The sequence below is a fragment of the Musa acuminata genome, chromosome BXJ1-3 (genome assembly GCF_036884655.1).
Source record: "Musa acuminata AAA Group cultivar baxijiao chromosome BXJ1-3, Cavendish_Baxijiao_AAA, whole genome shotgun sequence".
NCBI lineage: Eukaryota > Viridiplantae > Streptophyta > Magnoliopsida > Zingiberales > Musaceae > Musa > Musa acuminata.
The window spans coordinates 45,552,537-45,580,302 of NC_088329.1; the positions used below are offsets into that span (position 1 = coordinate 45,552,537).

The 27,766-nt window shown below is 41.0% G+C and overlaps 5 protein-coding genes across 16 annotated transcripts; all 5 read right to left on the reverse strand.

Moving 5' to 3' along the window:
* Positions 1-1,968: 1,968 nt before the first annotated feature.
* LOC135638320 (PLASMODESMATA CALLOSE-BINDING PROTEIN 5-like) lies at positions 1,969-3,383 on the reverse strand. Its single transcript, XM_065151409.1, has 4 exons — positions 3,234-3,383; positions 2,652-3,143; positions 2,518-2,548; positions 1,969-2,446 (listed from the first exon to the last, which is right to left on the reverse strand). The coding sequence occupies exons 1-4, from the start codon at positions 3,289-3,291 to the stop codon at positions 2,260-2,262; spliced, it is 768 nt and encodes a 255-aa protein (XP_065007481.1). The 5' UTR covers positions 3,292-3,383; the 3' UTR covers positions 1,969-2,259.
* Positions 3,384-4,133: 750 nt separating this feature from the next.
* On the reverse strand, positions 4,134-5,507 carry LOC103979753 (uncharacterized). Its single transcript, XM_009395952.3, has one exon. It carries the CDS (start codon positions 5,193-5,195, stop codon positions 4,359-4,361), a length of 837 nt encoding a protein of 278 aa, XP_009394227.2. The 5' UTR covers positions 5,196-5,507; the 3' UTR covers positions 4,134-4,358.
* A 1,100-nt stretch (positions 5,508-6,607) lies between these two features.
* Positions 6,608-14,634, reverse strand: LOC103979752 (uncharacterized). 12 transcript variants are annotated; one of them, XM_065145894.1, is made up of 9 exons: positions 14,498-14,634; positions 14,119-14,265; positions 13,098-13,199; positions 11,122-11,315; positions 10,414-10,550; positions 8,532-8,640; positions 7,845-8,351; positions 7,328-7,665; positions 6,608-7,022 (listed from the first exon to the last, which is right to left on the reverse strand). In XM_065145894.1, the coding sequence occupies exons 4-9, from the start codon at positions 11,270-11,272 to the stop codon at positions 6,849-6,851; spliced, it is 1,416 nt and encodes a 471-aa protein (XP_065001966.1). In that variant the 5' UTR covers positions 11,273-11,315; positions 13,098-13,199; positions 14,119-14,265; positions 14,498-14,634; the 3' UTR covers positions 6,608-6,848. The 12 variants fall into 12 exon arrangements, with proteins under 12 accessions (XP_065001966.1, XP_009394221.2, XP_065001981.1 ...); XM_009395946.3 differs by having other exon boundaries at positions 13,118-13,248; XM_065145909.1 differs by having other exon boundaries at positions 8,532-8,634; positions 13,098-13,248.
* Positions 14,635-15,387: 753 nt separating this feature from the next.
* Positions 15,388-17,405, reverse strand: LOC135639180 (cytochrome P450 CYP72A616-like). Its single transcript, XM_065152980.1, has 5 exons — positions 17,108-17,405; positions 16,782-17,002; positions 16,454-16,701; positions 15,888-16,257; positions 15,388-15,816 (listed from the first exon to the last, which is right to left on the reverse strand). Exons 1-5 carry the CDS (start codon positions 17,403-17,405, stop codon positions 15,388-15,390), a joined length of 1,566 nt encoding a protein of 521 aa, XP_065009052.1.
* Positions 17,406-22,016: 4,611 nt separating this feature from the next.
* Positions 22,017-24,472, reverse strand: LOC103979746 (cytochrome P450 CYP72A616). The gene is made up of 5 exons (XM_009395935.3): positions 24,141-24,472; positions 23,831-24,051; positions 23,472-23,716; positions 22,818-23,202; positions 22,017-22,653 (listed from the first exon to the last, which is right to left on the reverse strand). The coding sequence occupies exons 1-5, from the start codon at positions 24,430-24,432 to the stop codon at positions 22,216-22,218; spliced, it is 1,581 nt and encodes a 526-aa protein (XP_009394210.2). The 5' UTR covers positions 24,433-24,472; the 3' UTR covers positions 22,017-22,215.
* Between the last annotated feature and the right edge of the window lie 3,294 nt (positions 24,473-27,766).

The window sequence follows — 27,766 nt, forward strand, 5'->3', positions numbered from 1 at the left end:
ATTTTTCGTCATAGGATGAAAATAAAGATTTGGTTATCTCAGGAGACTTACATTGAAAAGGTTCTTGAAAGAGTCAACATGAGTAAAGCCAAAGCAGTTGGTTCTCCACTTACAGGTCATTTCAAACTTAGTTCAAAACAATATCCTATAAGTGAAAAAGAAAAAGAGGAAATGTCCAAAGTGCCTTACTCATTTGCAGTAGACATTTTAATGTATGCTATGGTTTGTACTATGCTAGATATAACTCATGCAATTGGAGTTGTCGGTTGATTTCTCTCTAATCTTGGAAAGGAACATTGTGCAGTAGTGAAATAGATATTAAGATATCTAAGAGATACTTCCAAGTTGTGTTTATGTTTTGACAATGATGAACCTGTGTTAGAAAGTTACACAAATGCAGACATGGCGGGTGATACTGATTCCAGGAAGTCTACTTTAGGATTCTTAATGACATTTATAGGGGAACAGTCTCTTAGCAGTCTAAGTTATAAATTTGTATTGCTCTATCAATTACAGAAGTAGAATACATAGTAATTACTGAAGCCTAGAAGGAAATTTTATCGATGAAAAAGTTTCTATAAGAATTGGGCTTGAAACAGGAAGGATATATTATTTACTATGACAGTCAGAGTGTCATTCACCTCATTAAGAATTTAACATACCATTTCAGATCCAAGCATATTGATGTGAGATATCACTGGATTTGTGATGTACTTGAGATGAAAAAATTGTACTTGGAAAAGGTGCATACCAATGATAATGGATTATATATGTTAATAAAGTCTTTGCCTAAGAAAAAGTTTGAAGTATGTATGTGAAGAGCGGGCTTAGTATAACCCACCATATGAGTTAGAGGGAGAGAATTGTTGGATCCAGCCCATATGTGGTCTTGGACAATTGAGCCTTTTGAGCCTAAATCATTAATTAAAAGGTAAAAGAAAAGGGCAGTAAATGAAAAGAGTGCAGCGAGGGCGTATGGTGAGAGAAAAGACAAAGAGAGAGAAAAGAAAATAAGAAAAATTAGGATCTTGAGTTTTCTGCTTGACGATTAGCAGTCAAACGTTATTAGTTTTGACCTAAATTTTGTACGAAGAATTCTTATAGCAAGCTCTACAATTCTAATGGTGTTGATATACAGTTTACCCTTTCTGAGGTACTTTCCTACTATATTCATTTTGTGAGACCTAAAATTATCTGAGATCCATCTATGATGAAGATATGCTATTCAGCCAAGATATATGATCTTGATGTTAATATGATCTTCTTGTTATTTTAGAGAAGACTTATTATTCTTGATAGTGAAAGTTTGAGGTAGACTACGGTCCCGTGATTTTTTTCCACATTAGATTTTTCACGTTAAATATTTAGTTTCACTGATGTGATTGATTTATTATTCTACTGTTTATACTGTTCTGGTTGATATTTGTATTTTAATATCAAATTGATATTTCGATGAGAAACTCATTTTGATACCGGAAAAAAAATTATTCCGTTTTAACATATTTTTTTTTCTAATAAGTGAAGAGTCAGGAATATCGACAGGGAGATGATTCGATGGAAAAGTCTGGAGTGCCCCCGTGGGCTTTAAAGGAGAACGATAGGCGTCCTCATCCAAAGTCACGAGAAGTAGATACTGAAACTTTCCTTGTATCCAAGGAAAAATAATTGGTGTTCTTCACACCCCAATACACACCGATCCATTATAATCAGTGCAATCTTTCTCGCGTGCTGCAAGTCATCTTTAGCTTTTTACATCTACTGCAACTCCACATGATTTAGATTCATTTCTTGCTAGCAAATTATTCTTGGCAAAGATCGCAAGAAAGGTATAGAAGAACATCATGTTCTATGGGCTATCTTTAGTTTGCACACCTTTTGTTGCTTTAGAGTTGTCTTTGGGAAAACATCATCGAACTGTAAATGGATTTGGTTTTTGTAGCTTCAGACTATTATCTATCTATTCGAAGCTAAAACAAAGTAACAATTATTACTATCGAATGAAGCAAATTGTTCGACAACATTTCCTGCTAATGGAGGCTTTGAAGCAGCATAACCTGCAGGCTGATGGCTCTGCTACCAACTTCTTCCTCGCCAGATTCGCTTACTCTGTAGAATGAGTTCTCAAGAAAGGTTATTTTGCTTTAGGATTTGGACTTCTCGTGCTGCCTCCTTTCTGTGGGGAATCCATAGTTTCTGTAGCGAAAGATAGCCACCAACCATATCGTCTTTGGCTCGTTGCACGTAGAACACCTTTAATGTCTATTTGCAGAGACTATAGAAGATCACAGACATCAGTAGAGATGTTAGGGTGATCACAAGTGTCATGCCATCTAACATCAAGGCAGAAGCGCTTGTAGTAGACGTCGGAACATCTCCGTAAACATTTGATCCAGCTGATCCAGTGGGATTAGTCGTGTTGAAGGAAGAAGGTGAGGTTGTGCTGCCACTGCAGGTGTGACGAGTTAATTCTTCTCATGGTTTCTGCAAAGAAGATATGGGTTTAGGCAGGTCATTTACCTCGTCGAGGAATAATGGCATGTCGAAGTACCTGTGAGGACACGAACAGAGAGTAGATTAGATTGCCAAGAAATTAGATCGGATGTTTTGCTGTCAAGGATTTGATTGTTGTACGCTCTGAAATCATTACTCACTTGGATCCGCATTGACGATAACAGCCGTTCCTCCAAAATCGCAGCTGGTAGGAATTGGATTCTTCTGGTAGTAGTCATTGAATGCATACGATGCATGGTCACGAACAGTATCGGGATCGAAGCAGCTTCCACCTTGCTGAATCGCCGAACAGTCTGCACCTCCATATCCACAGGCATAGTCCAAAGCTACCTGCAACGCAGTCTGCGACGCAGTTTGGCTGGCCACGCACCAGCTTTGGCCTGATGACGGCGTCGACGGGGTCACCATCGACGGAGTGGAGTATGGATTGGTGGTAGGCGTCATGATCGGAGTAGGTGGCGCGGTGAATGGATCATAGACCGGAGTAGTGGTGGTTGGGGTGGTGGAAGGGTTAATCACCGGAACTGTTGTTACTGGAGTGACAACATCCATTTCAGGCATCGAGGATACATCCGTCTGCATGAGAGATGGATGAAATGATAGATCGTCCTCAGAGTCTTTAACAAGTTCTCCTGCGCCATGCCACAGAACTCGAAATTTAGTTTAATCTCAACCTGCAATTATAGGTAAGTGGGGAATGCAGAGACTTTGTTTGCACAAACCAGAACAGAAGAGAAGTCCCAGAAGGAAGATGAGACACTTGATGGCATTGGCACCCATACTTCCAATGCCTCCACTCTATCTGTCCTCACCTCCTCTGCTCTTATTTCTCTGTTTCGGTATGGATTGCGGATGGCAAGAAGTCTGCTTGAGCTGTGAAAAGGGCTCTACTTCTCTCGTCTTAGGAGATATATATATATATAAGGGGACAGAATCGGAGGTTCCTTCGTGATGCGAAGGAGAATAAGAGGAAACTTGAGAGGGGAGGATGGGAGCATTGGATGAGCACGCAAGAGGAAGCGGTAGAAAGGAAAAGGTTGTAGAGGAAAGAAGCGGCAGCAGCAGTGGGAAGAGGATGGGTTGGAAGTGAAGAATCCTTCCGTGGGGTTTGGCTATCGATAGTCATGATGATGATGACACAACTCAGGTGGTGGTGGTGGTGGTGGTGGAGGAGGAGGAGGAGGAGGAGGTGGTGGGAACCTCTACTTTGTGTTGCACTTTAGCTGTTCCATATGGACTAAATCATACGTAGGAAAGGTGGTGTTTGGATGCTCTGCTTCTTTGTCTTTTTGGTCTTTCGTAGCAGCAAACCTTTGGGTGGAAGATCACATCTTTGTTCTTGGTGGTGGTTTAAAGACTCAGATCAGATGCTCGACGTCGAGCTAAAATTTCGACTTGGAATTCAACAGTTTGGATCGGCAATTAAACTCATCAAGTTAATAAATCAATTATCCCATTGCACCAGAAATAAATCTTTCCCTGCACTTGTTCTTGAGGTTGAACGGAAAGAAGAAACGCATGCAATGTCAGAGACTTAATGGCCTCGAACGTCTCATCGTCATCACCCTCACACCTCTCTCCCCATCTGGAAGACGGATGAGTACTCGTTCTTTCCATGCCCAGAAAACAAACAAGCTTCTTCTCCATTCCATTATTTTACGCAGAGGTACAGAAGCAAACAAGGAAGAGGAATCTAAAGGGCAGAATTATGCCACGGACAGTACACTTTGGTACCGGTAGGCGTCGGTCCGGTCAACACCTTCGGGGGATACGGACAAGTAGTCCAACCCCTTCAGCTTCACAGCTGCATGACTTGGTCCGCTTGCCGTGGCGGCAACCTGTACAGCTCACATGGACAGCCTCGCCTCCACCGAATCCGTCGTGGAATCAGAGGATTCCATGATGCGACCTGGTGGCGCCGACCTATAGGCGGCGTATACCTGCCGGACCGGCGAGCCAAACGCCTCGTCCGCCGTGAGCTCAGTCCACCTTTCTTGCATTCCTCGGTTCAACCCCGCGACGAACCCGTTGCGCTTGGCTTCGCAGTACTGTAGGAATTCAGCAGACCAGCGTGTTCCGTTAGATTCGAGGGCGACAGCGTAGGCGATGTTAGGCCTCGAACCGAAGCCTGCTGCCATGGCGAGGTACTCAGCTGCGGCTTCCAGGAGTGACTCCGGAGCCGTGCGCTGGCCGTCCCACAGCCAGAGCTTGGCGACCGCCCGGTGCACCGCTGCGGCCACAGCGGCGTCGGCGTCGGCTGCCGACATGAGAATTGGGCTGAGACGGATGGTGTAATCCCCGGCGTCAAAGCCCGGGCTGACCGACGTGAGGAAGGGGAGGTCGTCGTCGCTGGCGAGACGCAGCGTTATGTGGTTGATCGGCTTGCGGGGATACCATTCATCGGGGTAAAGAACCTGCTCGACGAATTGGCTCGCGTGGTGTATGATACGGTGGGCTCTGCCGTTGGAGGCGAACTTGAGGTCGAACAGGCGGTGTGCGCGAGAACCATAAACGGAATTGACGACGGAGATGTCGACGCTCCTGGAGGCTTCGTAGTTTGCCCAGAGGGAGATGGCGACGAGCGTGAGGATCGTTGTTACTCGGATGAGGACGGGCCGGGTGGTAGGTAAGGAGGAGGAGGAGGAGGAGGTGGTGGTGGGAGAGGAGAGGAGTGGCTCCTCCATGGCCGTTGACGTCCCTGATCGTGGGCTATTCCTGAAACAAGTTGAACCTCAAACCAATGGGCAAAACATATGAATGGAGACCATCAAGTATTGGTTCATATGAAAGAGCTATCGACGCCTTATTTAGGACGGGAAAAAATTGCTCCAATGAGATGCAAACACTGTCCCCCGCTGCATGCAAAGATGTGCGCTTCTCCCTCTATGTTTGTACATCCGACAATAAGATGGGTGGGAGGTGACAAGTTTGGGAGTATGAGAATAATGGAGCTGCCGCACCACAGCAACGTCCCACGCAACTGTCTGTCATCTTCGGGTGTACATGAGCTAGCAAAGGAAGTGCAAGGGGGGAGATGGCTTTCGATCAATCAAACGCCTCGTGATCGTGTCCTGTGGGGCCCCTTCCATTATTCCGTTTAAGAAAACTCGTGCGGGGGTCCCACGTCCACATGACACCACATATTTAGATGACTCGGTTATCGCATGTGAAGAGTCGATCCAATCATCAGGACTCGAGAGAGAGAGAGAGAGAGTTACCCACTCGATCGCCACAAACAGTGGTGGGTGCCCCCACTGACGTTATCAAGTACATAATTTTATGCACATGTAGGACTGGGTGGGGAGGAAAGACTCGGGTACCGAAGCCTGTGGCTTATTCCTGTGGTGGCGGCCTGGATTTTACAGCGTCCCTCCCGTAGGTGGAACGTGGTTGTGACGAGTTCAGTTGGTGAGTTGGAGCTGACACATCACGTATCTCCTTGTCGAAGACTTCACTTAGGCGGCCAAATCATTGGGGGGCCTACGCTCACGTTGGCCACCAATAATTCCTTGGCCACTAGCGCTTCGGTTGGGATGAGACGGGCAACCATGACGCCGGACGGTGTGAGCTCATTGGCTCGTTGGATTGAACACCGAGTGAAAAGTCGGCAGCTGCTGTGGATGTTTAACTTCGACTTAGTGAGCTCGACATCGAAGCTTCTGGGGTAAGAGAGACCTTCATTCATAAATCCACTCCTCGATCAATTATAAAACTAAATAACTTTTTTTAATCAATATAAAATTAAATAATCTTATCAGTATTTCTTCTGTAGAAAAATTAAGGGTCCACACATAGCTCGAGAGCGAGTTTACTCTCGAACCATATTAATAACCAACCGATCAAATTATCCTTTATCAATTTATATCACTACTTGCACATACCACAAGATTACCGGATCCAATCTCCAAACAATATCAGAACAAAATAAATTTTTATTTATTTATTTATTTATTTTCGTAAGAAGATTATATTGGAAGGCAGTTGGCATCAAACTTGGGTACCATCATCAGCAATCTTCCCCATGACAATAAAAAAAAGGTAAATCTAGTAAACTGTTTGGATAACTTAGGAGGTCAATGAGTACATAAGAAAACAGTTGAACAAAATATTTTATTTTCATGACAAAATTCTAATGTAAACACCTGTGTGAGAAAATAGGATGGGAAGAATATACATACACTTGGAGAAAATTTGGTACAATCATCAGGAATCTTCACATGTCATACAGCTAAGTTGGCATGATAATGGAAGCAAATCTAAGAAACCGTGGATAAATTGCGGTCGATGATTATGGTTACCTCAGGAAGAACAATAAATATTGCCAAGACAATGATATCTCAAACAAACTGTTGCTGCTCTTTGTTGCTGAACCTGTTTGCAATAATCGGACGAACATCCTCAGCATCGACCAGGGTCTCGAGGAAAGGAAGTAATTGAACTAAAGCATGGTCCGATGGATCATCAAACCAACTCTTGATTGGAATGCCATTATTAACTTGCAACCGGAAAACCTGACATGGAGAAGGTAAAACAAAAAAAACAAAAAACAAAATGAATCATGTGCAGATGCGAGCAAGATATAGATTTGATATGATCCAAAGGAGAAGGAAAAACTATTCGACTCCCTGAATAATAACTTTCATCAAATTAATGAATCTAATTTCCGACAACTAAAATTTGAGAAATGAAGCACCAGCCTGCATTGGAAATCAGACTGTCTATATAAGTCAAAAATTGGTGCTACTGAAAATTTCTACTGAGCATGTGCTGTGTTGCCCCTTACCGATATACAGAGAGACTAATGAAGGATTACTACCTGTGGGGAATTGTCGATTATGACAACTTTTGCCAGGTCAACCCCCAAAATACTTAGGTCCTTTGTATAGGTATCATCAGAGAATATGCATGATTCACGATAAATGCGCCCAGAAATTATTTTGTTGTCTGGATCCAAAATGTCAAGTAGCTGAGAAGCATATATGCTTAGACTAGCTGTGAAAATAACAATTTCAAACATTTGAGCCACTCTCTCGAGGAACATTTGTAGAAAAGGCCTCCGTCTTACATATACGGTATGCTCTTTCATGTTAAAGAAAACCGGAAAGGTGAAATCAGCATCATCACAGTACTCAAGTGTAGAATGAACAAGAGTTTCTGCAGACAAGAGAAACAATTAGTTTACAACACATTAAGTTAACGACAGAACTAGAATAGATCACGTAATATGATCTGGTAAACAATGGGAATTTCTAATGACAATGAGCTCAAGAGGCAGGTGTGAAATATCACACTTAAAAATCTCTTCAAAATGCAACTGATATGGACAAGCTTACCATCTAAATCAAGGACAAGAGTTATGGGCTTCCCTTGTTGTGTTTCCTTTTGCAATAGAGTAGGACAACTCGATGAAACTTCCCGAGATAAATCAGGTGAAGTTCGAAAAACTAGCTGTGGATTCAGGCATTCTATTTCTCCCAAATCACCAGATAGATAATTCATGTCAGATTCTTGATGAGATGCCAAGTATGCATCATTGGAGTTCATCATGATTTCTTGAATTGATTCATTATCATGAGCACCGCCAGTTTCTGTGTTCCTCCCAAGGAATGGCAGCATCATATACCTCTCCGCCACATCAGTCAGTATGTCAGAAGTAGTAAACTCGTAATGATGGCAAGAAACATCGGTAAAATCCATGCTATCATCAAAAGGTAAAGAAGGAGCACTCTCTGAAAAGCAGAAGTCGAATAAACTGCAAGCTTGATAATCACTGAACCCAGAGTTTCCATCATCTCCTTCATCCGCAACGAGATTAGGCAATCCAGGATTTTCATTCTGAACTGTAAATCAGGAAAAAGTATGATAACTATTCAATTAACTTAAAAAAGCCAATGTCCTATTCCATTAACTCAAAAAAGGACTATCATATTCTAAGATTATTGAGCAATTGTTCAGGCATCATGTCCAGGTTTTTATCAATGTATCATGTGCTAACCAATGAAAAAAAGGGAGCTTAGTACCTTCATAACCATGATTAGTTGAATTCAAGTGGGAATCACCATCCTCGAAATTAGGTGAGAAAATTGTTTCTAACTCTGGTGCTATTGCGGTTGAGCTTGAACCCTGCAGCTGCAAGTAAATATTCATCACAAGACATAACATAACAGTAAACTAACCGCAATAAAAAAAAAAAGTGGAAATGAGCACCTAAATGAGTTCGTAACAACCAGGACTTCTTTTAAGTCAAATACTGACATGATTAAAACCCAAAAACAGTCATCACAATATAACTAGCATTTCCCAATGCCCAAGTAGTTGCACCGATAACTATGTTACAATCCCCACAAATATTTTGAATTAACTCATATCCACATGAAACTGACAATATCTACATGAAACTATGAATTTGGATCAAAATGCATGAAGGGGTTGGTCTGAGAATATACCGTAGAAGATTATTCAGTGGGAGTTGAAAAAGTCCGTTACTGATCAATTCAAACTAAATACAAACAGTCCTTCCATGCTCCTAACTAAAGTGAAAGGCCATCTTGGGAGGATCATTCGGTCATCTTTATGGTTCTGCACGAGTTGTTTACTATGCTCTGATTGCTCATGAGCTTTTTTTTTTAAAAAAAAAAATTATTTAAATTAAATAAATTTATTTTAAATTATATAAAACAAGAAAAAGGAAAACATAGTTTATCAAGACAACTATAAAGAATTCCAAAAGAATCTGTTTACTATATTACTCTGTCAAGAAAATTCATTTACACAAGAACATCCATATATCATTTACGATTGTGTCCCTATTGATATGGGAAGTTAGATATTTTTTTTTAAAAAGATGATAATCCTCTAGTATTCTAGGAGTCCCAGAAATACTTTTCTGGGGGCATACACAGAAGAATCTAACAATAAAAGGATTTCCTATACAGTTAGCATTATTTATGATATTTTTCTAAAGGGTGTCAGTAGAAAAATATGAAATCCATAATAGGGTCTTCTATAAGGCTACACAGTTCAAAGGAGTGGCCAAGAGGAAGAGACTTCAAAAGGTGCTAATTTATTGGACAATATAGCTAATAATGTTATATTGTATCTTCTCTTTCTTCTGGTCTCGGTCTATCTTTTTGTACCGAGTTTTTCATCTTAGTGCTACAAAATCTCTCTCTCTCTCTAGAGGGCTGACCTAGCATCAGCAGCATAGCCGTGGCGGCAGCAAACACATCAGCATCAGCAATATCACCGTAACAGCAGCGGCAGTAGCTGCAGCAGAAGTGGGCCAACAGCAGCATCTACAGCCTCTCGTGGGCCACTGACAGTGGGCTGGATCAGTCCACGACTGACCCAGATAGGGCTAGCTAATCCAAGTGGTGGAAGGACAACCTGTCCACTTCGGTGGAGGAATCGCTGGACTCCTATGACCTCCGGAGTCCAGCGACTCTTTGCCCCAGGCGGACAGAGTCGGCGATCCTGTTCCACATGGAGAAGGCCTCCCAGCCTTCCTTTTAGACAGAACAGACTTAATCAAGGCTATTTATCATCCATTTTTAATTTGCATTGGTGGGCACATGAATCTCGTTGTTGTTCTCTTCAGAAAATCCAATAATTAATCTCTAATTTTTTATTCTCTTTCTGCCTTTGCTCTTGTGGGAGGCTTCTTTCTCAAACTACAGAAGCATTGGTTAGGGAGTGTAGTACCTAACACAAGTCATCAAGCGGGAGATACACACCCAATAACAGAAAAAGGCTTATTACCAGAAATTTCGAAAACGATGGACATTCTGATAAATTGGACGATTGTTAGATAAGTTCTGATAAGAAACAAAATCAAATAAAAACAACAAATGACTATATAAGAATTGAACTATATCCTAGAGGTTCGGAAAAGAGAGCAGGTACCATTCTTTCAGTAGATAAAGGATCCGGTGGAGATGAAGACAAGTTCAGCAATTCAGCAGAGGCTCCATCAAAACCTGTTATCGTAGAGTCGCACCCTGATTGTTCCATTCGAGAACTAATTGTGTTTGAAAAGTTTCCTGTAGCATTAAATTCAATCTAAGACAAGCTTAGCTACCGAAAGAAGATCCAAGAGGCAAAAGTTAGCTACCAAATAAAGATCGATGAGAAGACAAGCTTTTAGAATAGTAAAGGAAGAGTAGAAAACAAGCATATATCTTCTTACATTTGTGTGCTAATAGACAAAACAATCTTCACGCATTCAAATACGAGAATATGTTATCATACAAGCTTTTGTTCTTCACGAGGACAAATTCAGTGATGAAAATGAAGTTATCAATAGTGAGAATCGTACGGCTAAGTGCATTAGGAGGTGGCATGGCCCTACAGCTTTCATTTTGTAGAGTTAGGTGCCACGGAATACTAGAATAACTCAATCGAATCTGTTGGCTTTTGGATGATTCCTCAAAAGTCAAATGTTTAAAAAAATTGTAACCTACGGTAATCTGGTTCCATCTCGTGAATAAATGACTGTGAAATGCATGAATTAACCTCAATTTTACTCAAGGTGGCACTCAGATTTGGTGTTTGGTGTGAAGAGACACAAGAAGAAAAGACTTGGATGAGATCAACCATGTAATAATAGCTCACCATCATGATGAATTTGAATAGAAGCGTCCACCTCTGTGTTGATTTCCGATGGTGAGTTTTCTGATTTCTTAGATGACCTGTGACGAGCATGGACATTGTGCAATCTTACACATCCCTTGTCTGATTTTCTCTTCATTCTCGGTCCTGGCATTTGAGCTACAGTATCTACTAAAGTTCAACTTGATATACATAAACTGCAAAAACAAGTCAATATGCACCCAATTAATCAAATTTAGAGAAAAAAATAGCCAAACAACATGTGCAATAACGTCTACATCCAGATATATGAAATTATCATCAACTTAGATCAGTCTTCAGGAAGGCAGATATTAATCCTACTTAGATATTCATAAGTTTCTGTGCAGTCAAAACTTTCAAACTTTTATTATTAACTTCAACCCAATTACCAACTGATAGGAGCGATATAAGGTGGTCGACATCCCTCAGCACCAGACAATTGACATCTCGGCACCAGGTGGCCGATACACTCGATGCCAAGCAACCGAGTGGCTGACACTTCGACATCAACCAACCAATTATATCGCACCGCCCAATCGATGCCACATGATAAAAATATGCCGCATCTCAGACTCGAGTGGAGTGATGATGGTTATGCCCGAGATTGACGCACCACGTTTCCACAAGCTACGTAGCATCCAATTTCGGAAACCCACTATAGAAGGGGTTCAACAAGTATGACCCAACACATAATTTTGAACTCGAAACTGTTCGACCTCTCTGACTAGCTTATTAATTGAAGCATTGGAGGGAAGAGACATTGTCAAGAGTGCTCGGATGAAGTTTTTGTAGGGTTCTGATCGAAATAGCAAAGTTTGACTTGAGACCAGCTCGGAGAAAGAACCATATTGAATCCGAATTGACTTTCATCTTGAACAACCAAAAGATGTGTTTGACACTTGCCAAGCAACAGTCCAACTTAATATCATTAGCTCCTTTAACATCACCATGCACACTTCTATCAAATTTAGAACCTTAGACTCTCATTCTTTCTACAAGAGATTCTGAATTTTATCACTACATATCCCTATAATATCTTTATATTTACTACTTCTAGAAGCATTTAGCAAGCTATTTGATCAGCAAAAGATGTGTTCATTCAACAAGAAATCTAGAATCAACTCAAAACAGATCGTAATGCCCTTGCGATGCCTGAAAGGGTGCAAATTATCATTATAATAACTGCCATAAAAATCCAACCCAGTGATATTATAATTTTTAACCAAGATCACAAAGTCCAAGAGCTGACAGGAAAAGAGAGGATCAGAATCAACATAAAAAAAGTCAGTATAGCACACCAAAAGGTAAGGGAGAATAAAAAAATATCAATATATAAATAAATAGGTTACATATTTAGGTAAATTAAAGACATCGGTGGGCAAAGAACTCTTTATTCTTGTAAATTTCCTTTAGTCATTGACATCTACTGACCAATCTTTCTCCCTAGAAATCCCCATCAGAAGTTATTTAATATGCCTCTTCTCATAAAACATTTTATTGTTTATATTATTTATATCATTTTCTTTATCTTTCTTTTTTCTCCCAAACACAGTGGTATACCCAATCTCTACTCAATCAATTTAGCATCTTATTCCCTACTTTTGTTCAAATTTATCTAGGGAAACTAACCTGTTCATCTTCCTTCGTATTTATTACTTCCTCCTGATCATCTATTGTCAAAAGCACAGTCTGCCAAAGAAAAGGCAGAAAACCCAAGCTCAGTTCTCTGTATTTGTGTATTATAGATAGCGATTACTTGTCAAATGACATTATGACATACTAAATATAGGCCTAGAAAGTTTGTTTAGTTATAAAAATCGTTTGCTAACAAAACCAAATGAGGTTACTGCCAGACAAATTTTCTTAACCTAACATTTTTATATGATTGCATAAATAAGCGAACGAAAATTAAAAAATAAAGTGAAGATATGAGCTTTAGATGCTTCAGTTGCACATACAGCGGAAAAAAAAAGGATACTTTAGGCAGATGCTATCCGCCACTCGTATCAGGCTGCTCTCCTCTCTATGCTCAAGAACACTTCCTCGGCACTGGGCCTTAACTGGTCCAAGTGTTACCAAGTATCAGAGGCTACTTTTCATCAATGGAATCTGCAGAAGGTTAAAACAAACATATGTATGTCTGACAAAACAAAGTACATTTTGTCTATCATTAAAAAAGAACCACAGCAAACCCCTTGATCTTTTTACACTGTAAACAATCAGTGGTTTTGCTTTCTAAAACTAGATCCCCCATTAAAGAAAAGCACAAAATTAACCTATGAGAGTTCTCATAAGCCAGACGACCTACATTACTTGGTTCTGTGTCAACCTACAATGGTTAACCAAAAAATTCAGAAAGATTCCTTAGTTACTAATTTCAGTAAAAGATTGTAAAATATAAATTCCAGTAAGTAAAATTGACTAACTGAGTCCTAGTAATAGAATATAAAAGTCTAAAACTATTGTCTAAAAATATGAACATCATAATTTTGAGAAAAACTTTACCCAAAGCCAGTAAGTTCAAGAAAGATTCCTCACAGAAAAGGTAAGCTAGACGAAGTCCAGATCAATTTAGGAAATTCGTAATAAAACCAAGAAGGCAATATTGCCAACTTGAACCCCATAGGACAAAGAGAAAATCCACAATGAAAAGACCAAAAAGGAAACCAATGCCAACATGCCATCAAAATTTTACATCCAAGTGAAAAAAGGTAAACCGAGAGCATGATGAAAAGCTAAGCATGAGTTCACGCACACCTAAAACTTAGCATCTCTCTGAAACACATCAAAACAAAAAATCTGCAAAACAAATCGGTCGACACAATCATCATGACTCGAAGAGTAAAATTTGTAGAACCATAGATCATCTTGGATAGAACTTACCTGTACAGCATGAATTTAAAGATAAAAACCCAAAAATTGGGAATGAACCCTAACAACAGAGCAAAAACATCAACAAGCAGAGCCAGAATACAGCACCGTGTGGCCAAAAGAGTCCAAAAAGGAAGGGGAAGCAGAACTAGCGGAGAAGCCCTGCCAACCAAGATTTAGCATCCAGAAACCGTTGTTCCTCTCTTTCGAACACGATTCAAGAGATCAACACCGCAAGCGCCCCTCCAGAGAAACCTGACAAGTACTCAATAACACAGTACCCACACGGAAATTATAATAAGCATAAGTCAATTTCCCAAGAGAAAGTAAGGAACACGAGAAATCGCAGGCCAGAACAACAAAGAAACCATATAATCCATCCCAAAATCAGATCAAAGCACAGCAGCAAAGATCAATTAGACCGATCGGGGCCGTGGAAGGACGCAAGAAACAAACGTCATAAGAGCAAAGGATCAAGAACACGTACTCGAAACCCCAGCTCCGGCTCTTGCTCTCTCTAGAGCCCGAGGAAGCAGGAATCGGGGAGAGAGACAGAGAGGAGAGGGAAGTCAAGAGTGGGAAGAAGAGGCGAGGAAAGAGGGAGGAATCGGCCCTCCGTCCGGCTCCCTCGATACATTAAACGACGGGGATACGACCCCGGGAACACCATATGGACGGCCCTGATGCAGCGTGCACCTCATTTCGGCACGCCTGTACTTTGGCGACGCGTGGATTACTGCGGTCCGTCTCATCAGCGGGTTGATCGTCACGTGCGAGCCCTTCACGGAATGCGAAGCCTCCGCCGCCTGCGCTCGCGATCCGGGGTGTGCCTTTACCTTAAACAACGCGACACGATGCCCGGCCGAACACCGACGCGTGTCCGGTTTGCAAGGTTCAGCCAAGTACGCCTGACTCCCGTACTCGCTGCCGGACACGTGTCGTTCAGCGACAGACATTCGAAGTGGATGGTGTACGTGGCGATCCGGACACTCAAAGAACACTGGCTTTGAGGTTGATAAGTTCACTCCATTTTGTACTTAGTCTGGTCAATTTGTACCTTTAAGATTCGGAGAGTCGAGCGCATCGAAAGGAAAAGAAGAAAAAGAAAAAGAAGGGTGTATCTATCAGAGGTCTTGCATTATATATATATATATATATATATATATATATATATATATATATATATATATATTTGTGAAGAATGGAAAAGCTCATAATTCTTTCTTTGAATAATAGTAATAAGTATTATTAGTTCAAGATCAAATAAAATAAAGAAAGAAGTGAAAAATATAGGATCTTAAACGACTTGTCGAATTGAGCCATGCAGATCTAAACATTTAGACTTGGATAAATCCAAATGACTCGAAGAAGAGTAATTCAAAGTCTACGGAACATTAAAGGAGCACCATACTGAGGGACAAGAGTCATAACAATGTGTGGAGCATGGGCATAGGAGGGTGAGAGCTCAAACGAGAAGCGCTGGAGAATGGTAGAGAATAACATCTTAGCCTCAATCAACCCAAAGTGCTGGCCGATGCAAATCCGAGGGCCGCCGCCGAAGGAAAAGAAGCCCATCTGGTGGTTCTTGCATGCGTTGGACACCCCTTGTGCAAACCTTTCTGGATTGAACTCGCTGGCGTCGTCGCCCCAGATTTCCGGATCGTGATTCAAGAAGAGTATTGGCATTCGAAGCAGTACTCCTGGTGGGTAGGTCACGTCCCCAAGTTTTATCGTCTTGTATGTGTGCCTTGGGAGGTAAGTCAATGGTGGGTATAACCTGAGAACCTCGTGCAGAATCATTGTCACCTGATCGAGGAGAACATGACTGTCTATCAGTTGATCTTGGCAGAAGAAGGGAGAATGATGATGATACTTACGATCTTTAAGCGGTTCAGGCCATCGAAATCCGGTTTGTTCTGCCCGAAGACTCGAAGTACTTCTTCTCTGGCTCGGACCTGCCACTCAGGATGCATGCTCAAGAGAATCATCGTCCATGTTAGCAAGACGGCTGTCGTCTCCTGCCCTGCAAAGTAGAAGAGCTTGCATTCTTCGATCACGTCTTCGATGGTCATCCCGTCTTCTTGGGAGCCCTTCATATTGGACTCCAGCAGCAAGCCCAGCAGGTTATCGTTGCTGGCTTTGCCACTCTTTATTTCCTCTTGTCTCTTCTTTATTATGCTTCTTACCAATTCTCCGACCTCTCTGTTCAGTGCTTTTATTCTCTTCTTCGCTTCGGTGGGAAGAAACCTGCAGTGATGGTTAAGCATCGGTTAGCAGTGTTTCTAGTAATGGTTGAGAGGGTGTTTATGAGATACACATCAGTGTAGGTAGATGGGAAAGCAAGAAGAAAACGAGCAACGATCGACTGCTGCTTACTCATAGACCGACCAGTATAACACAATCGCAATCGATCATCGGAAATGGGAACATTAAGATAACTCACACGGAACCAGGGATATTTATAGCTTGGCCGGCCTGAACGAAGTGCATAAGCTGCTGGACTTGAATCTGGTGGACCCGTCTTCCTTCTTCAAAGCTAGTTCCTAAAGCTGCTGTCGAAATGACATTTAAAGCGTAGGCTTGGAGTTCAGGCCAAACATCTAACTCATAACTTGTCCCCGAACCCACCACCGTATTCTCCCATTTGCTCATCAGATCATTGCAGCAAGTACGGAACGATGGCAACATTTGCTGTCAAACGACGAGGGCAAAAAGTTAGCTCGACAGTCTGGTGTGAAGCAAGATAGAATCGACATGGGTGAATCAAGCACCTTCAACTTCTCCATATGGAAAGTAGGGTTCATAATCCTCTTATGCTTCGCCCACTTTTCACCCTCGTAAATGAACATTCCTCTGAAGAAGAACTGCCCGAGAGGGTTCAACTGGGGCTTTTCGATGTCATTGGGCATGTTCAATAGAAGCTGCCTCACCAATCCCACATCCGCAATGGTCACTTCGGGTACAGGGCCTACCCAAGTGAAAGATGTTTTACCTGCACCACCAACAACAACCAAGACCGGAAGACGAAGTGAAGCGATTGAGAAGGTAGAACAGAAAGAGAGAAAGAATGAGAGAGAGAGAGAGAGACAGTGGGTACCATATCGGCTCATGGCACGAAGGGCGAAAGGATAAACGCGAGGGATGATGTTGTGAGATAAGGACATGGGCTTGGCCTGCACCTGCCTGTCGAGCCGGGCGCTCTCCTCCAGGTCGCCTTGGAGGAAGCGGTAGGGGGTGCCATCGAGGCCCTGCGCCCGGAGCGCACGCTCCAATCGCCTTGGCTTCCACCACACAAAGTAGAACAGCCATACGGCCACCACAAGTAGCAGCCCCGCCACGCCCCACGCCAAGTACCACACCAAGTCGGCTGCTACGTCCACCGCTCCCATGGCCATGCACAATCGCTTATAAACGGAAGAGGAGTTCAGATTGTAAGCGATTAAAGTAATATATTGATCCTTTTAAAGAGAGAACCAATTTTTGATGGATGTTATTATTTTGGAGTTTTAAAAGTCCTTTTGAGATGGATAGATAATCATATCAATAAAATTTTGTTTTTAATTTGTGTGTATCATCCTTTCGCAAGGATTATGTTAATTTTCTCTGTATCATGTTAATTTTCTCTGTATCATATTAATTTTCTCCGAAAAAATCGTATTAACAATTAATGATCAATAAAAATATATATATAGTTGTTCCGGTCATTCAAAGAGTACATATACAACACCTTAAAAAATGGACAGTTTTTACTACAACAGTTGTATGTGCCCATGTAATATGCTATAAAGACCTCTATTGAGCTGAGCCCAACTTCCAACACTAATATATCCTTTTGGAAGAAAAAGATGGATATTGCATATGAATTCTTTTAGTATAAATGATTGAAACTATTTGAAATAATATGCTTATGATTTTCAAATATATTTTAAATATTCGAATGATTATTATACGACATCATTCTTTTTACAATTTGAGATCAATAATTATAAAAATTCTTAAGAAATATTAAATAAAATATCAACAAATAACTTCAATAATTATAATATAAAGGAAACGTATAATGTTTATAAGGGCGATGATTTTCACCTGATCTTCCTCCTGGTCCTCCCAAGCCAAAAGTTAAGGATGGACATCGGAGGCGTTTCCCTGGGTTTATATAAAGAGCGGGGGAGGATGATATCATAGGAGATTTATTTTCATATCAAGTTTTTTATTTCATTGATAAAAGATAAAACGTGTTATTTCCTGTTATGCTATATTAGAACAAATATTGATCGTGTATGAAAATTTTAAAAATAATTAATAATTAATAATATGTGCACTATATATTATATTTTCAAGTCAAAATAGGAAAATAATAATGGTTTTCAGTTTCATCACTTCTTTCACAAATATGGACCTCAAATACAATGTATCTTAAGAGAGAAAATGAATATAACCTTTTTATCATTAAATCAATATAGATCCTCTAAGTTAATATTTTGTTGAGCCCATACGATTTTATGCTTTTAAGATGAACCTCAAAAAAGAACTTTTAAGAGTGAGAGTGATGCTAAACCGTTTGTTCTCTTATTTCTCAATGTGGGACGAAACATCATCCTAAATTTAATTTAAGACTAATTAATAAGGAATTGTATCTTCTTATATATCTATGTATTATTCGTCTCAAATCTCCCATCATACGCTTTATTATTTTATCATAAATAAGTTTTCAAATAAACAAAAAATGGTCTAAATCTTAAAAGAAATAAGGTAAAACTATCATATTACATTAGGAAGATAATTATACACTATACATGTAAATTCTATATCATTGTCCCAATTTTAATATCTCTTGAAATAGGTAACATAACAAGTTTACCATACTTGAGTTCTATGTGATTTTTTGTGTGGAAATATTCTTTTCATTATAATCAAGTATATGATGATCTTTTAATATTTTTATTTAACATTATGATATATAGTTATAGAAAACTTTTAAATCCCTTCATCATCATTAAAAAAAAAGTTTATTAAATTTTATATTTTGATAATAAAATTAATTGATGATTTTAAAAGAAATCTTAAGTGTATTATATAAGATGAGCAATAATGAAATTTTGTTTTTAACAGGAAAGTAATAGAAAGAAAGAAAAAAGGATAATAACTTAAAAAACAACTATGGTCTTACACCACTCACACATAATGTGAGAATACAACTCAATTAATTGATCTAATTTTGATAATCTTCATTATAATATTCTAACTACATTTTTATAAGCTCTAGTATAAGAATAAAAAATATAAAAAAGAAAATAATAATATTATAATCGTATCAAATTAAGTATATCATTTTTTTTCTTTTAAGGAAGGTAATAATTTTGAAAAGTAATCTTCCTCTCTTGATGATATTCTTGATTCATAAACTTCTATTTTTATATAGATTAATCTTCAATTAAGATTTACAATCTTCAATAAACGAACTTGATTTCTTTATTTTTTTCTATATTTACTTCCCTTTTTCTGTTTGACAAATTTTAAATTTATTTTATTAATAAATTATATAAATTTATTAATAAATTTATCGATGCACACCGACTCAAGAAGAGTACTCTCAAGATAAATGTACATATTGCGTATCGATGATGATATCATTCGATCGAAAAAAATAATCGTGTCCTTGCATCACTCACACACAATGTGAGAATACGACTCAATTCATCAATCCATTTCTGATAACCTTCATTATAATAATCTAACCACTCTTTTATAAGCTTTAGTATAAGAAAATAAAAAATATCATAATAATATCAAATTAAGCATATTAAAATCTTTTTTTAAAAGGAAGGTGATAATTTTGGAAAGTAATCATCCTCTTTTGATGATATTCTTGATTCATAAACTTCTATTTTTGTAGAGATGAATTTTAAATCGAGATTTACAATCTTCAATAAGCCAATTTGATTCTTTTCCTTTTTTAAAAAATATTTGTAAATTAATTAAATTTATTTTATTAATAAATCAAATGAATTATTTCATTGAGATTGGTTGGCCAATTCGAGGATCAAACATAGCCTTGGCCAATTAATTGGGGTGTGTAATTAAGTTATAATTGGGCTAAAACATAAGTATTTATTAGCCCAACACTAAGTGTTGGTCTATGGGTTGTTTTGAGCTCATATTGGATTAGAAGAATTCTCAACGCTAACAACACTATTTGAGCTAAAAACAATCCCTTCTGCAAACCTCTCTGGATTGCACGCACTGGCATCTTCGCTCCAGATTTCTGGATCATGATGAATGAGGATTATTATTACGCAGTAGGAGTAATGCTCCTGGTGGGTGATTCACATCTCATCGATCGAGGAATGTTATTGGTGGGTGAGATTTGTTGTTTCCCTTGTCAGTTCATCTGATTAGCAGAAGAAGGAAGAATGAAGATTGACACTCACAGTCCTCGAGTGGCTCAAGCCATCGAAAGCTAGCGTGTTTCCACCCCCACCACCCCCCCCCCACCAAGATTCGAAGAACTTCTTCTCTGCCTCCTAACATTTCCCAGATCTCCGTTTCCAGTGCTTTTGTTCTCTTGTTCCTTGTGGCGGGAAGAAACCTGTAATGGCAAGCAATGGTTTATAGTAATGATTTAAAAGGTTTGAAGTCACTGTAACGTGATCGATGTAGATGGAAAAGCAGGAAAACAAGCAAGAATCGACTGCTTACCGCGTATATGACACATTTCAATCAATCATCGGAAATATGAACGGGACGAGAACTCACTTGTCACCAGGGATACGTAGATATCGGGCGGGCTGAACGAAGAGAACAGCCTGCTGAGCTTGAAGCTGGTAGATCCGTCTTCCTTCTTCATAGCTGGTTCCGAAAGCTGCTCTTGCGATGACATCTCCAGCCAAACAGCTAACTCGTAACCTGTCCCCGAACCCACCGTATTCTCCCATTTGCTTATCAGATCATTGCAGTAAGTACGGAACGCCGGCAACATTTGCTGTCAAATGACGAGGACGAAAAGTTAGCTCGACAGTCTCGTGTGAAGCAAGATAAGAATCAAGCACCTTCAACTTCTCCATATGGAAAGCAGGGTTCAGAATCCTCCGATGCTTCACCCACTTTTCACTCTCGTAAGTGAAATCTCCTTCGAAGAAGAACTACGCGAGAGGGTTCAATTTGGGCTTTTCGGAGTCATGGGACATGTTCAGTGGAAGCTGCCTCACCAATCCCACATCCGTGATGGTCACTTCGGGTACAGAGCCTGCCCAAGTGAAAGATATTTTACCTGCACAACAACCAAGTCCAGAAGGCGAAGTGAAGCGACAGGGAAGGTAGATCAATGGAGAGAGAGAGAGAGAGAGAGAGAGGTGAAGTGGAGTGGGTACCATATTGGCTCACGGTACGGTGGGTGAAAGGAGCAACGCGAGGGATGATGCTGTGAGAGAAGGGCATGGGCATGGCGTGCACTTCCCTGTCGAGCCGGGCGCTCTGCTCCCGGTCGCCGTGGGGGAAGTGGTAGGGGGTGCCATCGAGGCCCTGCGACCGGAGCGCGCGCTCCAATCGCCTCGGCGTCCACCACACAAAGTAGACCACCCATACGGCCACCACAAGTAGTAGCCCCGCCACGCGTTGTAATTGAGCTAAACAATAAGGCCAACGCAAGTGTAGGATATAGTGAGTTGGTCTATGAGTTGTTTTGAGCCTATACTTGGACTTGAAAGAACTCTTAGTGGTGGCAACACTAATTGGGCTAAAAACAATCTCAACGATCGTCTCCTGTCCTCAGACCAATAACTGTTCCAACTGTTAAGATTGCCCCTTCACTAACTCTGTTAGCCTATTCGTTACTATATCTCTTTAATCTTCTTGTGTGGATGCCCCCTCTATCATCCGGAGCCTTCTCCCGAACATTACCAAAGCTATTATCTTACCCTTTGATTCTCATGATATCTTCTTGATTAATCCTGAGTTACTCATAATCTAGTTATCAAATATAAGAGCATCAATTAATAACAAAGAAATCAATGAAACAGTTATTGAAACTTACATACTCATAATCTAGTTATCAAACAGTGTGCTCTAAGCTTTTGCATATTCATATAGTTTATAGGACTATACGACTATTACATATTTTGCATATACATATAGTCTTCAGGACTTCATGTATAGTCCTGAAGCAGGGTTCAACTTCACATACATATTTTGCCTGCGATTTCCTAACTACCAAGTACTTGAGAGTTTTCGCAACCTTATTTGAGCACCGTGCTGGGGATGAAGAGTGAAGACAGTGTGTGGAGCGTGAGCATACGACGGCGAGAGATCAAAGGAGAAATGCTTTAGAATCATGCTCAGTCCCATCTTTGCTTCCAGCAACGCAAAGTTCTGGCCGATGCAAATTCGAGGGCCTCCGCCGAACGGGAAGAACGCAACCTGTTCCTTCGACGCCTTTGAGACTCCTTCGGCGAACCTCTCTGGATTGAACTCACTGGCATCTTTGCCCCACAGGTTTGGATCATGGTGGACGAAGATTACATGCAGCAGGAGGAGAACTCCTGGTGGGTAAACCACATCCCCAAGTTTCATCGTCTTGTATGTCTGCCTCCGGAGGAGAATAAATGGAGGGTATAGCCTGAGCACCTCATACAGAATCATGGTCACCTGCCCACAAAAATTTCAGTCCATCACTTGGTGAAATCATCCTCATCTTTCAGTCTAAGAAAGAACAAGAACAGCATGCTGATGAATAGGGTCGAAACAACTAGCAATCAGAGACTGTTTAGTTCAGCTAAGCAGAAGAACAAAGTAGGAAGATGATACTCAACGATCTTTAAGTGGTTCAAGCCATCAAAATCGGGTTTGTCATCGCCAAAGACTCGAAGAACTTCTTCTCTAGCGCGGATCTGCCAGGTAGGATGCATGCTCAAGCAGATCATTGTCCATGTCAGCAACACAGATGTTGTCTCCTGCCCTGCAAAGTAGAAGAGCTTGCATTCTTCAATCACATCTTCGGTAGTCATTCCGGCATTCTTGTTCCCATCTTCTTGTAAGTGCTTCATGTTGGACTCCATCAACAGCCCCAACAGGTCATCGTTGCTTGCCTTTCCAGTCTTTATATCCTGTTCTCTCTTCTTTATTATGCCTCTCAGAATCGATCGGATCTCTCTATCAATTGCTCTTATTCTCTTGTTCTTTGGGGTGGGAAGAAACCTGTTTGACAGCAATTATCAGTAGCCGTATCCTACGAATCATTCGAAAACTCGCATAATTTATGAGCTCAATACAATATTGTGATTAGAAATGTGTAGCAGCTTCGAAGTCTTTGAGATGAAGCTTTGAATTGTGCAAGTAAGGCATCAATGGACCACCTACTATCTCGGATCATCAAATCAATGATCCTTTCAACACAACTAATTTCTGATGTTTCTTCCTTTAAAGCTGCATTCAACGACATGGAATTGAGTAGGAGAAGGACTCACCTGTACCCTGGGACATAAAGATTTTGGACAACTTGAATAAGGAGCTCAGCCTGCTCAGCTTGAAGTTGGAAAATTGGCCTTCCTTCTTTGTGGCTGCTACCGAAAGCAGTTCGTGAAATGACATCTCCAGTGAAGCTTTGGAGCTCAGGCCAAACATCTAACTCATAACATGCCTCAGAGCCCGCCATATTCTCCCATCTATCCATCAGATCACTACAGCAAGCAGAGAACGCCGGCAACATTCGCTGCAAAATTGATGAGGATAAACATTTTGGTATGAATCAAACTGGAAACAGGACGGATGGATGCACTTCCAAGATGTTCCGTTTGGGTGTTGTGCAGAACAGTGAATCAATCACCTTTAGCTTCTCCGCATGGAAAGCAGGATTCAGAATCCTCCTATGTTTGACCCACTTTTCGCCTTCGTACACAGCGAGGCCTCTGGCGAAGAACCGGGCGAGGGGGTTCTGGTTCGGCTTCCCGAAGTGGCCGAACTTATTGGATAGAACCTCCCTCACCAGCTCCGGATCCGTGATGGCCACTTGCGGCACAGGCCCCGACCATGTGAATGATATCTTACCTGCATGCACAAGAACAAGATCGAGTTCTAACAGTTGGAGCTCCTGCCCAGGCGATGACGACAACAGAGGAGGAGGAGGAAGCGCTTACCGTACTCGTCCATGGCGCGATGATAAAAAGGGAGAAGGCGAGGGATGATGTTGTGGGCGAGGGGCATGGACTTGGCGCGGGCCTCCTTGCTGAACCGCGCGTTCTCCTTGAGGTCGCCGTAGGGGAAGCGGTATGCGGTGCCTTTGAGCCCCTGCGCCCGGAGCGCGCGCTCCAGCCGCCTCGGCCTCCACCACGCCCAGTTGAGCACCCGCGAGGCCCACGCCAGAAACAGCAGCCCGGCCACGCCCCATCCCAAGCTCCACAGCACGTCCGCCGCCAGGAACTCGGCCATGGCCACGGACAATCGTCCGCCGCCAGAAAATTTACCAATAATTGACACGGTTACGTGTTCTTCAAGTTATCATCCATTTATAAATAAAAAATTAAAGTAAAAAAACAAAAACTTTATTTTCATTCATTATAATAAAAAAATTTATTATGATAAAAATGATAATCATAAATTTTATATTCCCTATCTTTTGGCTCTCCGCAAAGGCATACTTTGAAGTTTCTAGGGTGCAGAGCGTGTCTTTTTTGTCTTTACGTGCTTTGAGCATTCTTCGTCTCGTATCTCTATAGCAGATTTTATTGGTCGTGGATCGAGTTTTCATACCTCATACATTTCGGGAACTATTCTTAGTTTGATTTTTCACTGTGGTAGATTTCTTCTTATGTATATTGGGTTTGCTTGACTCACGTGCCTTGGGCGCCTTTCTGACCCCTTTTTTTTGTTGTAGCGAATTTCTTCTTATGTGAGTCGGGTATGCCTGACTCATTTGCCTCGGGTGCTTTTTTAACCCATTTTTCCGCCATAGAAGATTTCTTTTTACACGAGTTAGGTTTGCTCGATTCATATGCCTTGGGCACCTTCTTGATCAGTTTTTCTACCATAGCGGATTTCTACTATTGTGAGTTGTGTTTGCCCGACTCACATGCCTTGGGTGCCTTCCTAACCCATTTTTTTGCCATAGTAAATTTCTTCTTATGCGGGTCGGGTTTGCTTGACTCGCGCCTTAGACGTCTTCCTAGCCTGTTTGTTTGCTATAGCGGAGTTCTAATACGGTTCGGGTTTGCTTGACTCACATGTCTTATTTAAATAATCCCAAGAATGTGCTCTATCTTGGTCGTGGAAGGTGACTTCTTAGGGGAGTGGATATCCGTATTGCATTGATTGAGGCTATGTAGTCGTGGGCTAAATTCCACGTATGGGGAGGAGTATCTTTTCATATCCTCCTCGACTAGCATTTTAATAAATAAATGTGGGAAAAGAGGGGGGGGGGGGAGAGAGAGAGAGGCGGGCATCTCAAGGGAGACTCCTCGATTATTATTTTAATATGGAGGAGAGAGAGGGATTCCACCATATCCTCCTTGGTTAGTGCCTTAGCGATTGGAGGATTAACCCAGATTCTCCTACATCTCAATAGTGGATAGGACTAATTTTTTTCGGTTTCAACATCTCAACAGCAGAGTAGTGTCCCTTCCATGTGATACTGAAGGGACATTTATATGGATCTTAGGAGGAGAGGGGTCATCCTGCTTTATAAACCTCTTTTAGCTGGTTTGATGGGGCTCAAAGCATCATTCGAGCTCTAACCTTAGGGGCCTTCTTCTTGGCTTCGGTTTCAAAAGAGACGAGCCCATCCTTAAGTCATCCAATGCTTGGTCCCTCACTAGTTGGGCGAAAGATAATAGAAAGCAACTTTATGCAAGCATATCATTCTCGTGTTAGGCCTCTTAATATGGTTCGAAAGGTGTAGTAATTAGGGTATTGAAGACGTCATATAGGAAAATTTGACCATAGAAAGCCATAATGTGCTCCATCAGATTGACATTACCATCTAACGTCTCCAAGGATGGCAGATGTAAGCTCTCTGAAATCAAATTCTCTTGAATTTTTGGGTGAACGAGAATCGACCTTAGGTGGAGTCAACCAATGCTTCCCATTTTGATTGTTAGAGCTCTCATTGCATCTCCTCTAAACGTCAGTCCATCTACCATAGTTGGATCAGTAGGGAGTTATCTATCAAGTCCATTGAGTGGGCCTCGGATTCAAGCGAGGCAGATTGAGAGTGGTGTGATCCATTGAATTTCATCGACAGAGATCGAAGTGCCCCCTCAACTGATGGTTTAACAAGTCTTAAGCATTTATGAGATGTTGGCACTATGTCGAGTTAGGGAATCTTGACAAGGTGCTAGTGGTAGTGGAGCTAGGGACTATGATTGAGCTGGTGGCATTGCCTGTTGGGCCAATTAAGGAAAAAGTCGAGTGAGTGTATGTATCATGCTTGTTAATGTTTGTATTTACTGAGTAAGATTTAAGAACAACTCAATAGGGCTGAGTAGGTGGCTTAGGTACTAAGGGTCGATGGCGAAGCCTCTTTGTTCTAGTATTTATTGAGAGGATCGACGAGCGAGCATTCATATGACATCGAGCCCTCCTTCCAACACCAAAAATGTTATGGGAAGATGTTATTGGTGTCTTAGTAAGCCCAACATGGTTCTGACCTATGTGTATAAGGATGTTCAAAGTGAGGTCGAGGTGTCTTAGAAATAAAAACACCTAGCACCCAAGGTGTCACATGTACAAAGTGCTAGTCATAGGTGTCCAACAAGCCAATCACGTGAGTGATGGCATGTGTGACTTGACATGCAGTCGTTTTGCTTATTATATTTTGATATTTTATCACTTTATATTGACTATATATATATATATATATATATATATATATATATATATATATATATATATATATATATATATATATATATATATATATATATATATATATATATATATATATTATCAACATGTGTGTGTGTGTGTTGAATCTCGTATTTTGATGATGAAACCAATTGATATGTGTGATATGTGTTTATAATTTAATCTGCGTTTTGAGTGACGTAGGATGCTTCGATCAGGATGAGACAATTAAAGCAGGAAAAATCATGTTGTGCCGGGGGAAAACATGTCAGATGATCGGTCGACGTATCGACAGAAGGCTTCGGGCCGTGGATTCGGGCATCGGACCAAGAAGAACAGATATTACACTAAGGATATCAGAGTTGTGGAGTCAACTACCCGATTGGGCAATAGACCACAAGAGAGGACGATGCGCCGAAGAATCAGACGAAGCGTTGAGGGACCAATGACATGCCAGACAACTTGATTAATGCTTAGTATTAATTATCTAGATCGAAGTGTATTTTACATGTGCAGGATTAACTACGATAGCAAGACATGAAGCAAAATGAAGTCCCAGAGTCAAGATCGAGATCACGTTGGGAGTTCGAGAGTTCGTCGGAAGTCCGGACGTTCATCAGAAGTTCTAGTGGAACTAGCCGAGAAGTCTCGGAGCTTACTAGAGAAGCTTGTCGGAACTCGCCAAGAAGATCATCGTGAAGTCCAGGAGCTTGCCGGGAGTCCGCCGGAACATTGCCGAGAGATCGTCGAAAGTTCGTTGGAAGATCGTCGAAGCTCGTTGGAAGAATAGACATAGGGACTTGTTTAGCTTAGCAAATGTCTTAGGATTTCATAATTAGCACGTAATTGGGCTTGGATTTGGGCCAACCCAATTAGGGGCCAGCTAGGCCCATATAAGAACTGTGTTGGCCCAATAAGAGGCCCA

Excerpts from the sequence above, each read along its gene's own strand:
- LOC135638320 (XM_065151409.1), bottom strand. The coding sequence starts at position 3,291 with ATGGGTGCCAATGCCATCAAGTGTCTCATCTTCCTTCTGGGACTTCTC. Across the intron at positions 3,144-3,233 it reads GGGACTTCTCTTCTGTTCTG|GAGAACTTGTTAAAGACTCT; the intron begins GTTTGTGCAAAC and ends GGCATGGCGCAG. Across the intron at positions 2,549-2,651 it reads TATCGTCAATGCGGATCCAA|GTACTTCGACATGCCATTAT; the intron begins GTGAGTAATGAT and ends GTGTCCTCACAG.
- LOC103979753 (XM_009395952.3), bottom strand. The coding sequence starts at position 5,195 with ATGGAGGAGCCACTCCTCTCCTCTCCCACCACCACCTCCTCCTCCTCC.
- LOC103979752 (XM_009395944.3), bottom strand. The coding sequence starts at position 11,272 with ATGCCAGGACCGAGAATGAAGAGAAAATCAGACAAGGGATGTGTAAGA. Across the intron at positions 8,352-8,531 it reads AACTAATCATGGTTATGAAG|TTCAGAATGAAAATCCTGGA; the intron begins GTACTAAGCTCC and ends CCTGATTTACAG. Across the intron at positions 7,666-7,844 it reads TCTTGTCCTTGATTTAGATG|AAACTCTTGTTCATTCTACA; the intron begins GTAAGCTTGTCC and ends TCTTGTCTGCAG.
- LOC135639180 (XM_065152980.1), bottom strand. The coding sequence starts at position 17,405 with ATGGCCATGGGAGCGGTGGACGTAGCAGCCGACTTGGTGTGGTACTTG. Across the intron at positions 16,258-16,453 it reads ATAAATATCCCTGGTTCCGT|GTTTCTTCCCACCGAAGCGA; the intron begins GTGAGTTATCTT and ends CCATCACTGCAG. Across the intron at positions 15,817-15,887 it reads GCCTGAACCGCTTAAAGATC|GTGACAATGATTCTGCACGA; the intron begins GTAAGTATCATC and ends CTCCTCGATCAG.
- LOC103979746 (XM_009395935.3), bottom strand. The coding sequence starts at position 24,432 with ATGGCCGAGTTCCTGGCGGCGGACGTGCTGTGGAGCTTGGGATGGGGC. Across the intron at positions 24,052-24,140 it reads TCGCGCCATGGACGAGTACG|GTAAGATATCATTCACATGG; the intron begins GTAAGCGCTTCC and ends TTGTGCATGCAG. Across the intron at positions 22,654-22,817 it reads GCTTGAACCACTTAAAGATC|GTGACCATGATTCTGTATGA; the intron begins GTTGAGTATCAT and ends TTTTGTGGGCAG.